The following is a 16,450-nucleotide window of genomic DNA, read 5'->3' on the forward strand; positions in this document are numbered from 1 at the left end:
AGATTTCTTGTCTTTCACATCTTCAGAATTGAATTGTTATCTTTTGGTTTCAAAACAATCTCTTTCGTCTTCATGTCGAAATTGAAGGACACTTTTTTTATAGTGCTTTCGTTCTCATGAAAACGTTTGTGAAATAAGTGAAATGTTTGTTTTGATGAATAATTTTGCATTTATTGTTGTTTTCATCAAAAAAAAAAAAAAAAAAAAAAAAAAAAAAAAAAAATAAATATTTGAATTTGTCAATAAGATTTATTTTTTGACAACACATTTCACATTCTTTTTTTATTGTTATCATTTTTTGTGTCAGATCAAGAATTCCAAAATAAGAGAGTTCGTTTTGAAGAAAAGAAACATACCTTGTGCATATCTGCATTTCATAATTGGAGACTTTTGTTTACAATTTCGTTTGAGGAAGAAGCAGTTATTCTGAGATTCAGCACCAAATAAAGAGTTCACATTTGCGATTAAAGCAGAACAAATAACGAACGAAATGAATATCTCTGTGATTGGCAATGAAGTTGATGAATTGCAAGAGCCAACCCCAACCGAAAAGTTTTTGAGTCTGTGCATTGTTTTTTTATCGTAATATTACTCAACTGCATGCTTTTTTTTTTTCAAATGATTCTTGAAGAAATGTTTTGTGAGCTGGAGCATTGCACAGAAATTGAACAGAAACGGATAATCGAAGAGATGAATAAAATTGTTTATGAAATGAATGAAGAGGAATTCAAGTCTGTTTTCACGAAAGAACTGTTTTACAAAATGAACAAAATGATTGAAGATAAGAAACTGTCAATGGGAAATGTGCTTTTATTATTGAAGCATGTTGGATATTACAAAGTTCTAAAAAATACATGGAAACGCAGCTTTGAAAAATCTTCGTTGTGCCAAAGATTCGAACAGATGATAATTGCGGAGAGCAAAAAAATGGATGAAAAGGATGAAAAACTTCTTGTCGATCTTTGTGAATGCTATCTTTTGTTATACAACGGAGTTCCATCTTTGGATTTGATTTTACTGTGTATTCCTAACCTTCTTAAAGTTGCATTGAAGAAGGCAGAAGACGAGGATACCCAAAAGGAAGTGGAAATGGCTTTACTATGTTTGAGTCGCATTGATGATGGAATTGTATGAGAATTTCTATTTCCTTTTTGATATTGTTGAATTGCATTTTCCTCCTTTTTAAAAAAAGGTTATAAGACCAAAATTGTATTTGAATGAAATCAAAGCTATCATCAAATATCACCAAGAACACAGAAATCTGACACGACTCGCCTATCAGTCTGCTTGGCGTTTTTTGTTTTATCGATTTTTCAACGACAAAAGCTTGGAAAAAGTGATTACAAATGAACTACGTTTTGCAAGAGAAGCAACAAGAGAATTGGAAGAACTGACAGCACGTATGAATTGGAAGAGAAAAGAAGAGGAAGGAAAAAAAGAAAAGGAAAAAGTGTTTATAATAATGAGGTGTCTCAAAACAATAACGTCTTATTTTCACTCATTCAAATTGTGGAATGAAGAATCTATAGGGCTAATTAGCATCATTGCAGATATATTTCGGGCAGCAAAAGACAATTACGGAGAAATATGCTCCTTGTGTATTGAATCCTTTCAATATGCTACAACAAACAAAACTGTCAAAGTTGATGACTTGCTGAAAGGCAGAGCAGTTAAAGCGGTTTTGGAGGAGATGCAGAGGCCAACATTGAATGACGAAATGGTATTTCAATGCTTTATATTTTTTTTCGTATTATCAAGACGACTGAATGAAGAAGAGAATGAAGCAAATGGAAAAGAGGCAAAAAGAAAAGAGGCAAAAAAGGAGATATATGAAAAGATGGAAGAGGATGGATACGAAGATGTGGTAACAAGCTTTCACGAAAGACTGGATTATCTGAACAGAGAATTTTTTGAAGAGTTATCGTTGATTATTTCCGATTATTTTGTGAATGTTTGAAGAAATGAAATGTTTCAAATTTTGTTTTTTCACAATATCAATTTTTCTTTTGGGAGTTGTTTCCTTCACCAGCAAACGGTTGTTTGCAGCCTTATTCAATTGTAATTTTTATTGGATTGACTGATAAATTGTCAGCCAACGATGTAAATGTTTGAGGAAATGAGAGATTTTATTTATTCCAAACTCAAAAATATTTGTTTTTCTTTTCTTTTCGTTATCTCACAAAAGAGAAAACAAACAGTCATTCGAAGCCTTTTTTTTTAAATCTTTTTTGAAGATTTTTTGAAGATTTTTTTTGAAGATTTTTGCACCTTTTCAAAATGAAATGAAGCTAAAAGAAGAATAACATATAACTGTTCGATTATCGTTTCTCTTCACAAATCTCTTCCCCACATCAAATGCACTATTTATCACAAGCATAGCGATTTCTTCATTATCCTGCACTCTGCTTCTCGTTCAACATCTTTAAATAGCTTCTTTCATTCGTTCATTCAATTCATTTTGTAATATTTTGCATTGTCTTCTTTTGATGTTCGACATGTTGCATTGGTTTATTCATAAAGAACGGGCCAAAAATTTGATAAAAGAAGGAAAAAAAGAGTCGTCTCGGGTTCAAACAGATGACATGCAATTCAAAAAATTATTGTGAAGATATTTGTTCCAATCAGCTCGAACTTCTGATTAATCTTTCACGTAGATTTTTTTGCATTTTGCGTGCATCGCATTATTAACAAAACGAACGATAAAGATAGCAATTTTTAATGAGCATAATTTATAAAGATATTTAAAAAACCTCTAAAGAAGCCATATTCAATTCTTTTTTTGATTCAAAAATTTATCATCAAATGTTTTATGAAAATTTCGGAAGAGATTTCGTGAACATTTGATAAAAATGAAGCTTGATGCAGACCCGTTCAGTTGTTTCAAATTTTTGAATTGACAGAGATGGATAAAAAAATAAGACTAATTTTTTTCTCATGCTAACATGTGAAAAGTTCAAAAACAAATTTCGAAAAACAATGATTAGCATTTTTTGAATTAATTCCATATGTCAATTTTTTATAATTATAATTGTTTATTAATTGTCTTTTTTTTTTTTTTTTTTTTTTCAATATTAATTTCTTTTATTTTGTAATGACATAATTGATCGATTCTTTTTAAAAAACTCACAAAAACCCATCTTATTATGCTTGTGCGAACTTCAATACTCACGATCAAGTTGTTGTTTGTGATTTCTTTGTGTTGTTCCGAAAAGGGCACAAGCAGCAACAAATTCCAAGGGGTTAGAGAATATTCTTCAAAATTCAAGTTTCGATTTGAAGATGATGCAGAGAAGCACAGCATCACCAAACGCAGCTTGGAAAATAGTTTTTCTCAGGTGTGGGTTCCATGTAGAAACTCAACAAGCGTCCTCAGTTCGAAGTGTGAAAAATGGATGAAAATGCGATCAACGGTTTTATCCTGCATGAAAATGAAAAACACAAGCGCGAATTTAAAAGAATTGGAATTCCGCCAATATGTTGATTTGAGTGTGATAGAAATGGATGGATGCGAAAAAGTGATTTTGTTTTCATGTGTTTTGAAACAGAACGGGAAAAGTGGAGCGAGTGAATTTATTGTGAACAATGGCGAGTTTTATCTTCAAAATGTGAAGATGGAACTGGATGAGCAGAATATGATTCAACACTCGATTGTTTCAGGAGGCGGTGAAAAGGCAGGATTTCTTCTGAGAAGAGGTGCATATTTTGATGGTTGCTGTGCTTCATCGATATGTGTTTGCTCTCCATCTCCATTTTTGTGCAGCGAGAAGCTGGAGATGGCAGAGGTGACGGATTGCCTTTTCTGCAACATCACAACGCACCACAACGGGAAAGGGTGTTGCGACAGGACGTTACAGAGAAGCGTTGTGGAGAACTGTGAAATAGAGGGATGCGAGGATGTGTTTGGGGGGAGGATAGTGAGTGGCGCGAGAGGAAATGAGTTTTCTGCACGAAATACAACATTCTGCAGAATGACAAGTGCCCACCATGATTCGCATTACACCACGCCCTTTGACGAGTTCACAACAGGAGAAGTCTCGTTTGTGAACTGCGATTTCGAAAACTGCAGAAGCACAAGCCACGGAGGAGGGGCGATCTGTGTCGGAGGAACAGCCTCACTGTCTGTTCAGAGGTGCACATTCACCAATGTTTCAACAACAGTTGGCAGAGGAGGAGCAATCAACAGCTATTCGACAAGTTCTGTTGAAATAAATGGAGCAAGTTTCACAAGATGCTCGAGTGATGGTTTCTTTGGTGGTGCTTTAGCAGCTATTAATTCATCTTTGTCCATGGGTTTATGTATTTTTGAGCAGTGTTCATCTTCATATGGAGGTGCCATTAATGTGGAATATCAAAGTTATCTCAGAATTATTGGCACAAATTTTTATAACTGCAAAGCAACAAATCAATGTGGAGGAGCTGCTCATTTGTTCTGTCCATTTGAAACAGTAAACTTTCTGGAAAACGAGCTTATCTTTTGCTCATCTGTAACACCGGGAGGAGGAATTGACATATATGATAACACAAGAAAGAAAAATGTTTCATTTAAGCATTGCTTATTTATATGTAATGAAGTTTTCGGTAATAACAAATATGGCTTTGATGTTTATTTTGGAGATGGATTTTCTTCAATGGTAACTTCAGAATGGATAACTGATTCATATTCAATATCCAATAAAACAAAAAGAATATGTTTGTGCAATTTTTATTCATTCGCTTGCGAAAATCCAACATTCCATGATGAATGGTTGCCAGTGAGTTCTTCCGAAATGAACAGGATTATTCTTGTGGATGTGAAGCAAAGCACAACAGAATCCACAGGCGATTATTACCTGTGTGGGGCTGTGTCGCATGAATGCAAGACACTGAAATACGGTGTATCAAGATGGGTGGATTGGCATCATGAGCTGATCAGGGTGCGAGGGGGAACATACGAGGAGAGCGAGATGGTGATTGCGCAGATGAATGTTATGATAGAGCCGAACAAAGACGAAAATGAGGAGGAGGAGACAGTGACAGTTGTGACGAATGCAGTTGGGCATGCGATGTTTGAAGTGGAGAGTGGATCGATGCAGATGGCTGGGATGATCCTGAAGCACACCATTTCGAATGAATGCCAGCAGGCGTTGCTGGAGATGAGCGGCAAAGGATCAGAAGTGAGCTTTCTGAGGTGCGAGATCATGTCTGCAGCGACAAGTGCGGTTGGGCAGCATTCGTATTTTGGAGTGAAAGCTGGAAAGATGAAGATGGCGCAATGCACAGTGAAGAACATCGAGCTGGAGAATTGTGGGGTGATTGAGTGGGGGAATGGGGGGATGGTGGAGATGGATGGAAGCAACTTCTCTAATATCACGCGCAGAGAAGGAAACGGGGCAGTTGTTGGGAAGAATGGGGGAGCAACAGAGAAAGTGTGGATTCAGAACATCAGCGTGAAAGACTGTGTGTGTCAGAAAGGGAACGGTGGGGGAATTGAGGTGGTGGTGGAGAATGGGTGTGATTGTGGAATTGGGGGAGCAGGGATGGAGGCAGGATTTGAGAGATGCAGAGCAGAAGAAGGAAGTGGAAGTGGAAGCAGAAGTGAGACAACAAATGAAAAAACGAGCGGAGGTGGAAACAGGAATGAGGCAGAGGAGGGGAGGAGAGGATGTGGAGGAGGGATATGTGTGAGAGTGTTGGGAGAGGAAGCAGGGTTCAAGATTGGGGCTATTCAATTTTCCGGAAACAGTGCAGCACACGGGGAGGATGTGTGTGTGTTTGCTCCGCATCTGGAGAAGGTTGTGACAAGGACAAGCTTTGGATATTACTCTGAGAGAGGGGAGTTCAGTATTGAGAGTGCAGAGGGGATGAATGACGGATTGCGTGGAGTGTGGGTGCCGCTGGTGTTCTATCTGAGAAGCAGAGAAGGGAATGTGTCAGTGGGAGAAGATGGGACAGATGTGAGGCCCTGCGGGTTTTCGGAGTATCGGTGTCTGAGCGTGGGATATGCACTTGGACAGCAGTCAGATTGCCACCAGGTGCTGGTGTGGGGAAGCTATCAGCTGAACGAGAGCCTTGTGCTGGATGATGAGAAGGGATATGTGTGGAGCGGGACAGAAGACATGAGCAAGATGAGGATGGTGGGGAGCAGCATGGGAGTGAACGGGATTATTGAAGTGAAGACGAGCGCCAGACTGAAGAAGTTGAGCATGACGGTTGGAGGGGCTCTGCCATCGACACAGCGAAGTGTGATTATTGTGAGCAATGCGAGAGCCAGCTGTGTGATTCAAGATTCGTGGATTGGCCCGGAAAGCAGCGTTGGGGAGATTGGGTTTTCGATATTGGTTGTCGAAGCAGGGCAATGCACAGCATCGGGCATTACTTTCGAGAAACTGGAGTTTAGTGATCGGGCGATGATTGGATGCTCAGGATCTGGGTCAAAGCTGATCATGAGTACTGTGAGGATTGAGAATGTGAAATGCAGGAACACAAACGGAGTGATGAATGTGGATGCGTCAGCAGAGCTGACTCTGAGCAACACGACAGTATTGGGGATGGAAAATGGAGGCAACAGCGAGTCTGTGATTATTGGAAACCGAGCTCGGCTGGTGATGATAAGCGGGGTGAGTGTGAGTGGTGTTGGGTTGGAAGCAGGAAACGGCGGGGTGGTGAAAGGAACAATCGGGAGCGGACAGAGGCTGTGTGTGGAAAACAGCAGTGTGAATGGGGAGTGCATGAAAGGGAATGGTGGAGGGATGGAGCTGAGGCTGGAGAAAGGAGGAGTGGTTGAGATTGGGATGAGTGAGAATGTGGCATTTGCGGGATGTCGGGCTGTTGCTGCGGCAGGAGCCGGAGGGTTTGGAGGAGGGATGCATGTTGTGCTTGCTGGTACAGCAGATGATTTTGTGGTGAAGAAAGCAGAGTTCACAGGATGCAGCGCAAGCAGGAAGGGGAGCGGGATGTTTGTGAAGGCGCCTCTGCTGTCAAAAGTGATCAACAGCACAACAATCGGGTTTGGGCCTGACCTTGGGGATGAAGAAGGGCTTGCTGGGGTTGAAGGGGGCGATGAGTCGTTTTATGTGCCGTTGGTGCTGTATCTGCGGGGAGAACCAGATGTGGTTGCAGTTGGAGGAGGGAATGCGAAGGATTTTGATCGGTGTGGGTATTCGGGCTATCCGTGCCAGACAATGGATTTCGCATTGGACAGGTGGCAGCAAGACAGAGGTTTGACATGTGTGGTCGACAGGTCGACGAGTCTGTCATGCGAGGTTGGTTTTCGAAAGGGGAGGTTCAGCATTGAAGGGAAAGAGCAGAAAGCGGTATTTGTGGTGAATGAGAACTCGGAAAAGGCTCAAGAAGGGATGATTGAGCAGAGTGCAGAAGAGACCAACATGAGCAGGATGGAGTTTAGTATGCCACAGCAACTGAATGGCCGAGTGGCGCTGGCAAAGTGCATTGAAGGGTTGATGAGGGTTATGGAGTGCAGTGTGAGTGTTCGGCTGTCGACGAACATTGAGTTTTCAGTTTTTGTTGTTTCAGGAGGAGAACTTGGGCTAGTGGGTTTTAGGGTTGATGATGTGATGTTTTCAGGAGGATGGATGGTGAGGGTGATGGGGATGGGAATTGGATCAATGAAGGGATGCGAGGTCATTGATGTGCAGAGCGCAGAAAGCAAGGAATTATTAGAAGTGAGGGATGGAGGGGTGATGAGAGTGGAGAACACAACTATGGAAGGTGTGGCGGATAGTTTTGGATCGGCAATAAGTGACAAGAAAGGAAAGGAGGTTTCAGTGAAGAACAGTTCTATATGTGGGATGTGGAAGGCAGAAGGGAATGGAGGGATGATAGAAGGAGAAATAGAAAATGGAATGAGGATTGAAGTGAGTGGGGTGAGGGTGAGGAACTGTGGAAGCAAAGCGGGATGTGGCGGGGGGATGAGGATTGTTTTGAAGGGGAGTGGAGAGTTTGAGTGCAGCAAAATGGAGGGGTTGAGTGAAGAGGAAATGAGGATTGCGGAGTGTGGGGCAGAAGGGAGTGGAGCGAACGAAGGGTGCGGAGGAGGATTGATGATTGAGTGTGTGGAAGGAGGAAGTGGCTTCGCCTTGAAGAGTGTAGTGTTTGGAGTTGGAGAGGAAGAAAACAAAGCGAGCAGGGGAGGGAAGAATGTGTTTGTGAAAGGAGAAGGTCTTCGGGGGCTTGTGAATGTGGAATCATTTGGGTTTGAGTTCATGAAGGAGGTTGGGGGAACAGACCTGAAGGAGTTAGAAGGATGCGAGGATGGCTTGGAAGGGATAGTGATTCCGCTGGTAATGCTGTTTCGAGAGGCGCCGGAGCGATGCTATGTGGGCGAAGATGGAGAAGACACATACGAATGTGGATTCAAGGATTATATGTGCGAAACAATAGAATACGGGGCAGAGCAGCGTTTTGGTGGGAAGAAAGCAATGATGAGGCTGGACAGGTCGTTTGTGATAAGAAATCGGATAGTGGTTACTGAGCAGGAGATGGAAGTTGATGGGGAAGTGAACGGGTCAGTGATTGCAGTTGAAGGAAGCAAAGGGGATTCAGGAGATGGAGTGATTCTGATTGAGAATGCAGCAGTATTTACTGGCCTTCAGTTTTCTGTTGGAGAGCTGTCTGATGTGCCACGAAAGTGCCTGTTTGAGTGCAGTGGAGGGGAGTTGGCCCTGACAGATTGCTCGATTAACGCTCAGTCAGGAGAAGGCTTGGGAATGGTTGAATGTGCGAATGGAGGAAAAGTGAATGTCATGAGACTTCGACTTTGCGATGTGGAATTAGGATCGGTGGGAGCAATTGAGGTGAAGGGAAACGGGAGCACAGGAGTTATTGAGTGGAGTGTCTTTGAAGATGTTAAGACGAGAGGAAAGGAAGGGGTGATAGTTGCGGAAGAGGGTGGACATGTGGAAGTGATGAACAGTTCAGTGAATTGGTCTTCATTTGGGGACAACAGTGGTGTGCATGTCAGCGAAGGAGCATCAGGGATAATTGTAAAGTGCAACATGAGCGAGCTGAGGAGGGAAAACAGGGATGGAGGAGGAGTGAGTGGGGTTGCAGGAGATGGAAAGAAGATAGAGGTGAGAGAATGCGAGTTTTTTGATGTGAAGTGCTTGAGAGATATGGGAAAAGGAGGGAGTGTGAGTGTGAGAGTGAGGGGAGGAGGAGCACTGGAGTTTGAGGGGAATAGCGTTGGAAAGAGCATGGTGAATGAAGAAAGCGGCGTTGGAGGAGGGGTGTATGTGAAGTTTGATTCGGAGGAAGGGGTGTACTGGATGAGATACGACAGATTTGAGGAGAACAAGGCGAGTGTGGGAAGAGATGTGTATTTTGAGTGTGTGGGTGCAAGCAAGATGTTGAAGCAGATGCGATGGGTGGACACGGCTGATGAGGACGAAGAGGAGGAAGAGAAGCAGCGGCTGTGGGTGTATGACAGGAGCAACGAGCCAGTAATCAATGTGACGATGTTTGCGTTTCTGTTTCCGGCTGGTGCAGACATACTGTTTGTGGATAAAGGCGGGACCAATTTTGAGGAGTGCGGAATACAGGCAACGCCGTGCAAAGATGTGTCGTTTGGGTTTGAGAAGCTGGGAAGCACGCGAACAACGATACGGATTGTGGAATCGGCAGCTGGGAAGAGCGAGATGAGACAGAAGGATGAATCGTTGACTCTGCAAGGGAAGAACAAAGCCGAAGTTGCAACTGTTCTTCGGATGGAAGAAAATGGGGGCTTTGTTGTTGAGGGGAGCAGAAAGATGGAGCTGAGTGTCCAAAGACTGCAGGTGGTTGTCTGTGTTTCTTGGGCGAAAGAAGCTGTGTTTGGAGTTGGAGGAAAGGGGGCAGTTTCTGTGCAGAATTGTTCAATCTGCGGAGAATTGGGATCAACTTTAAGTGGAGTGGGGAATGGATGGATTGGGAAAGGAAGTGGAGGGGAGATAAGTTTTGTATCGGTGAATTTTGAGCAAATGGAATTGGGAGCAGGATGCGGAGTGGCAGAGATGAAAGATGGAAAACTAATTGTGGAGAAGTCTAACATGAGTGGGCTGTGCGGGAGCGTGGGAGGGTTGATCTGCGGGAGGGGAGAGAGCGATGTGAGTATTCGGGAGACAAATGTGAAGGGATGCAGAGTGTTCGGTGGAAGTGTGGCAAGAATGAGTGGTGTGTCGCAGATAAAGGTGTGGCAGGGAAGTTTGATTGAAGAGTGCAGGTCCGATGAGAACATGGATGGAGGTGGGATGTGGTGTGAGCTTGTTGGAGAAAGCGAGGTGATGATAGAGGATTGCAGGTTTTGCAAGTGCATGCTGACGAAAGATAATGGAAGAGGGGGAGGAGTGTTTTTGGATTTGCAAGAGAGTGCAAGCAATAATTTTGCGTTCAAAAGAGTGACATTTGAGGGGAACACAGGAGCCAAAGGAGAAGATGTGTTTGTTGTGAGCAAATCCTTGAATGAATCGATCATAGCAGATCGCTTTGTTGATGTATCTGGGGCTGAGGAGGGTTCTGTCCGGGCAAAGATTGCAGGAATAGACAGTGAGTTTTTTGTGGAAGAGGCGATTGATCTGTATGAGTTTCTTGTTGAGCGCAGGTTGGGAGAGATCAGAGTTGGAGAGAAAGGATACGACTTTGCAGGGTGTGGAACAGACAAGTATCAGTGCAAAACACTATGGAGAGGATACAGAAACATTGATGGATTGGCAGCGAAAAAGAGGCTGTTGATGGATGGAGAAGTGTATGCAGAAGAAAGCTACGATCTTTCATCATTTGAAGTGAGTTCGATGCAGGACCAGGAGGAGTCTTGTGTTCGGATTCAATTGAAAAATGGAGAAGGGGTGAACGAATGTGTGTTTGGATCGTCCACAGTGCTGGAGATGAAGTGGATTGTGTTCAAATATGAGGAGTCATTGGAAGCGGGAGCGGGATGTTTGGTGTATTCCAGTGGCAGCAAGCTGACTTTGAATCGAAGCCGATTTGAGAATATGACAAGAGGAAATGTGAAGGTGACGTTGGTGAAGTGTTCGAGTGGAGTAGTGATGATGGAAGAATGCGAAGTGTTGTGCCAGGAGTTTGAGAGTGTTCCGTTTGCGCTTTGGAGCGGAGCGGAAATAGAAGGGTGTGTATTTGATGGTTTGAGAACGCGAAAGAGCATGAAAGGTGGGGCGATATATGCAGTGCTTGGAAAGGATGGGGTGTTGAAGATGGAAAACAACACGATAGCGAGAAGTGAGTGCTCGAGGAGCGCAGGGAGAGGAGGAGGGGTGTATGTGGACAGTTTGGAGAGTGAAGCTGAAAAGCCATTTGAGTTTTGCAGAGTGCTGAAACTGGAAGGGAACGAAGCAGCAAGAGGGAAGAACATGTTCATTGCAGGCAAAGACCTGAATAAAAGTGTGAACAGAGCATCGTTTGGGTTTGAGTATGAGTTAGCTTTGGAAGACAGGAATCTGTTTGCAGGAAGAGAAGCAGAATCAAAAGAGACGGATCTGATGCGCTATCTGGTGAAATACACAAGCTGGGAGATTCATGTGTCTTCTGGAGGATGGGATGTGGAGCGGTGCGGATTCGAGGAAGATCCGTGCAAAACGTTCTGGAAAGGGATGGAGCATGTGGAGGCGCTGGTGCCGGAAAAGAAAATTGTTGTCAAAGGAGAAACTATTATTGCAGATGGATTTGATGTGACCAACTTCAGGATCTGTTCAGAAGGGCAGGAAACTGGAGAGCAGATGCACTCGATGCTTATTTTTGAGGAGAAAAACGAGCAGTGTGGAAACACTTCGCTGTTCAACAGAGGAACGTTAGAACTGGCACAGATAGACGTGACTGTGGGTGAACAGTTTGAGAATGAGGAAAAGGCGATCATTGTCAGTGAAGGAAAGATACTGCGCATGCAAGAATGTGACTTGAAGTCGAAGGCCATATTTTCTGAAGCAGGAGATTATTCGTTTGTTGTAATGAAAAGCGGAGGAATTGATGTGGATAGAGTGAGTGTGAAGCAGACGAATGTGATTCGCAGCGTATTTGTGATCTGCACTGGGAGCGGTGAAGGCGAGATGGGTGAGGATGGGATGATTGGGGTACGAATCAATAGGCTCGATGTCGGTTCAGTGAACATTAGCAGCGGATGTGTGGTGGATGTTGTGTGGGTGGCAGCAGAGAGAGGAAATGGAAGAAGCAAAGATGCATTGAGTATTATGGTGAACGGGTCAGAGTTCAGAGAAATTGCAGGGAAAAAGAACGGGGCTGGAGTGATGCGCTCGACTACAGAAGGGTCAAGAGGGATTGGGATAGAGATGAATGAGAGTGTGTTTGTGGGGTGCAAGGCAAGTGAGTCTGAGCGAGGAGGGGTGATGGAAGTGGGGCTGAATGTTGGAGGATGGTACGAGGTGAGGAAGTGTGGGATTGAGCAGTGCAGCTGCTCGACAGAAAGGGGAAAAGGAGGGGGTGTGCATTTGCATTCATCGGTGCAAACAGGACTGGACTTTCTGTTCCAAGATTCGGTGTTCGTTTCGAACTCAGCGCACATTGGGCGAGACATTTTCATCCTGTGCTTCAGCATTGCATCCCAGATCAACGAGACGCAGTTCCGGTTTGATCTGCGGGAGTCGCATTACAGCCGGCTGAATGCAGTATATGGGATGGATGAGACAGAGTATTTTGCAGAGGCAGTGGACTTGATGGGCTTCATTGTGGTGTATCAATCAGACATAATATTTGTATCGAGCAAAGAAGGAGAGAGAGGCGAAGACACAAAGAAGTGTGGGATTCTGACACTACCGTGTGCAACACTGGGATATGGGATGGAGCATCTTGCGTTTGAGTACAAGAGCCAGCTTGTGGTGATTGAGGAAGGGAAAGTGGACAGCGAGATTGATCTGTTCAATGTGAGTGTGACATCTCGATCGTTTGAAGAAGCGGTTGTGAGAGTGGAATTATTTGGAAGGAGCAGCAGAAGGAGTGTTATTGAGTGTTCAGAATCAGTGACGTTTGCACTGCTTCATTTTGTGTTTGGAGAAAGCACAACAACAGATCACAGCAGCTTCATAAGGAGCGAAAATGGGATAACGCGAGTGTCGAATTGCTCATTCAGCAGCATGACAGAAGGAGGTGGGCCGGCTGATGTGCTGTGGCCGCTTGCTGAGGCTGTTTGTGGGGAGGTTGTATGGGAGAGTGTTGTTGTAAACAATCTGAACTTTCAGAGAGGCATCATTTGGGCAAGCACGATGGCAAGAGTGGTGTGCGACCATGTATCCATCAGGGATATAGGATTGGGAAAAGAGGGCTTGTTTGATGTGAAAGGGGCAGGAAATGATTTGAACATGGATGAAAAGACGAATGGGGTGCTGGCTGTGAGTCTTTCGTCAGCAATGAATGTGAGCAGTTTGAGCAACGCCTCTGAGGCACTGATACAGAGTGCATCAAGTGAGGTGTGCATAAGCATGTTCAATTGCACATTCTCAGATTGCAGATCGGTATTGGAGAAGGGGAGCATGATGAAAGTGGCTTCTTGCTCAGATGTGAGTTTGGACTCATGCCTATTTGATGGAATGAGCAAAGAAGAGGATGACCATAACAGATGGAACGGCTTCGAAAACGCTATGGAGCTGTGCAGATGGAACGGGTCGCTGATTGATGTGGCAGGATGTGAAACAGCAATGAAGTACACCACGATATGGAATTCATGGAAAGGCGGACTGTCCGTATCTGGAGGGAAAACAACAATAGAGAAAGGAGAGTTTGCGAACAACACTGGGCTTGCGGAGAAGTATCCCTCGCTTCGAAGAAACGCATTGTGTTCTGGAGGAGGGGAGCTGAATGTTGCGAGCTTGAAAGGAGGGGATGGGATAAAAGATAATGGCTCGCTATGGTTTTTGAATGAGGGATGTGAGCTTGGCGGAATTGCTTCTGAAAGACTATCAGCATTGTTTATTCCCATATTGAATTCTGTGGAGACAGAAAGGTCGGGGAGTGATCTGAGCCTGAGATTCAAAGGGCTGCTTCTTCTTCCGTGCAACTTGTCTTTTCGGCTTATTTCGAGTGCCGGAAGTGCAGAATCTGTGGAGACATATGAGCTTGAAGAAAACGAATTTGTGTCTGAGTCCGAGGTTTGCACATTCATATCATTGGCAAAGATTGAAGCTGCAACAGAAGAAGAAGAAGTGTTTGTGGCGATTGCATTTGGAAATCATTCATCAGCAAGCTCCACAGAACGCTTCATAGTGAAGAATAGAAGCAAGTCTGAGGCAAGTGGAAATGATAAAAGTGTAGAGGGAGGAAAGGAAGGAAAATTTTCATGGGTTTTGATTGTTTGCATTGTAATTGTGGTAATACTGTTAATAGTATCAATAATATTCATTGTTCGATGGAAGAAGGTGAAGAATGAAGCAGAAGATCTGAGAGAAATTGTAAACGACAACATCAGAAAGGATCCGAAGGCATTTGAAATGGTGACAATGGAGATGTCACCCGAGGAGCAATGGAGGAGAGCAGAGAGGGAGGCAGAAAAGAAGAATGAAGAAAGAATAAAGAAGAGGGTGTATGAAAAGACAATGGAGCATTCAGAGTCATCGGAGCATTTGTTGAGTGAGAGTGGATCAACTGAATACATTCTGGGAAGAGATTCAGATAAGATTCCCGAATGGGCACTGGAAAAAGTTGACGAGAAGGAAGAAGAGGAAACAAGGAAAATAACACCATCACCTTCCATTTCATCCATTTCGTCCACAGACACTTCAGACACAGATTCTTCTTTTATTCATGGGGAGGATCTGTGCCCAACCACCCTCATCGATGTCGAATCTGGTGGATGCAATGGCATGCTCATGTCCATACGAGAAACTGATTGTGGATTTGAGGGATTCGCTGTTTATGTTGTTGCACGGGCTGAATAAGACAAAAGAGATGGCGATTGGCACACCAAAGGAGAGGGAGATGACAGGTGCTCAGATTCTGTTCTGGGTTGCGAATGGGGCACTCCATTCATTTGATGAGATGGAAAATCCACTTCAATCATTGACAAATCTGAGTCCACACATTGTGTTGTTCTCAGAGCACATGGTGATCACAGTTGCAATGCACTCAGATTGCTCTTCTTCATCCGATGACTCTGATTCTTCATCAATCTCTTCATCAACCATTGTCACCTCTTCCTCTGACATTTCATTGATGAGCAGGAGAGGAAGAGACTCGCCACCACCTTCATCTGCGTTTGAGGATGATGAAGACAATCGATATGAATGTTTGCGGTGGAAGGCACCAGAGCTGCTGAATGGAATCAAGAAGCATGCCACAAAGAAAACAGTTGCGTTTTCAATAGGGATGATGCTCTGGGAGTGCTTGACTCTGAATGTTCCGTTTGGGGAATATGAGGCAGCGGTAGCTGGGCAGAAGATTGCTAATGGAGAAAGGCCAAACACAGAAATGATTCGAAGCTCCAAATTGTTTGGCGCAGTTAGGGCATGCCTGTCGCAAGAGGCAAAACAAAGATTGCAGCTGGGTGATTTGAAGAGAGAGTTTTTCCAACTGTTTCCGGCCGGAGCCACAATAATGACGATGAGTGATGCGATCATCGATGAAGAAGTGTCTGGAGTTATCGAGAGCAAAAGCGGCAAGGGCAGGATGAATGCAGATCAAAAGATATAAGACAGGCACAAGGGATTACTATCATCAAGCAAAAGAACCGTTCAATTGGAATGTGAAAGTCAAGTCAACTGGCTTTTGGAACTGAGATCGATTTTTTTTAGTCATCCACACTACAGCAAAGGCAGCAACAGTAAAAACAAAAGAATAAGAGCTTATTTCAGATATTGAAATATAATAATTGATCGAATCGCATTCTAAGAGAAAGAGAGAAAGAAAATATGTATTGATTTATCTTCGAGATTTTTTTCTTTTCTTTTCATTTTCCAAATAATGTTGATTTTTTTAAAAAAAAAAATAAACAACGCTAAAAAGAACCTTGTGCAAAAGCACTTTTCATTTCATAACAACAACAACAGAAATTTAATGTTTCAATGTTTTTTTATTTTTTCACCTTCATAATTGTCCATTGACTGATGGCTGAAAAATACATTAAAAAAAGTCACCAATGATTGAAATCTACCTTGACTTGGCTTGCACAACTTTGTTGAAGTGTTTTTTAAACATCCACAAATGAGTTATGAATGATGCCAAATAATACTTGATAGCTGCCATTTTCGAAAATAGAGAATTTTACAGGCAATGCTTCAACCATTTATTATTTGTGATAATGTTCAGGGCTGCCATCAAGTCTTGTGTTCACTCTTTTTTTATTAATTAAAAATTAGTAATTTCTCGTTGAAAATAGATTTTTATTTAAAAAAATTCAAAACAAGAATCAATTTAACGAATCATCTTTCTTTTCTTTGTTATTTTTGCGTTTCATCATTCTCTTTATCAAAAATTTTTATCAAAAAAATATTCAATTTGATCTCGTTCTTTTTTTCTTTTT

General features: G+C 43.0%; 3 protein-coding genes across 3 annotated transcripts; all 3 read left to right on the top strand.

Moving 5' to 3' along the window:
- Positions 1-324: 324 nt before the first annotated feature.
- Positions 325-2,316, top strand: MONOS_17791 (uncharacterized protein). The gene is made up of 3 exons (XM_067870745.1): positions 325-560; positions 632-1,128; positions 1,193-2,316. Exons 1-3 carry the CDS (start codon positions 491-493, stop codon positions 1,955-1,957), a joined length of 1,332 nt encoding a protein of 443 aa, XP_067725027.1. The 5' UTR covers positions 325-490; the 3' UTR covers positions 1,958-2,316.
- A 780-nt stretch (positions 2,317-3,096) lies between these two features.
- MONOS_11361 (uncharacterized protein) lies at positions 3,097-14,870 on the top strand (the record flags this gene model as incomplete). Its single annotated transcript, XM_067863886.1, has 1 exon — positions 3,097-14,870. The coding sequence occupies exon 1, from the start codon at positions 3,144-3,146 to the stop codon at positions 14,868-14,870; it is 11,727 nt and encodes a 3,908-aa protein (XP_067725028.1). The 5' UTR covers positions 3,097-3,143.
- A 40-nt stretch (positions 14,871-14,910) lies between these two features.
- Positions 14,911-15,621, top strand: MONOS_17792 (uncharacterized protein; the record flags this gene model as incomplete). Its single annotated transcript, XM_067870746.1, has 1 exon — positions 14,911-15,621. The coding sequence occupies one exon, from the start codon at positions 14,911-14,913 to the stop codon at positions 15,619-15,621; it is 711 nt and encodes a 236-aa protein (XP_067725029.1).
- Positions 15,622-16,450: the final 829 nt, after the last annotated feature.

Source organism: Monocercomonoides exilis (genome assembly GCF_001643675.1).
Source record: "Monocercomonoides exilis strain PA203 chromosome Unknown scaffold31-1199392, whole genome shotgun sequence".
NCBI lineage: Eukaryota > Preaxostyla > Oxymonadida > Polymastigidae > Monocercomonoides > Monocercomonoides exilis.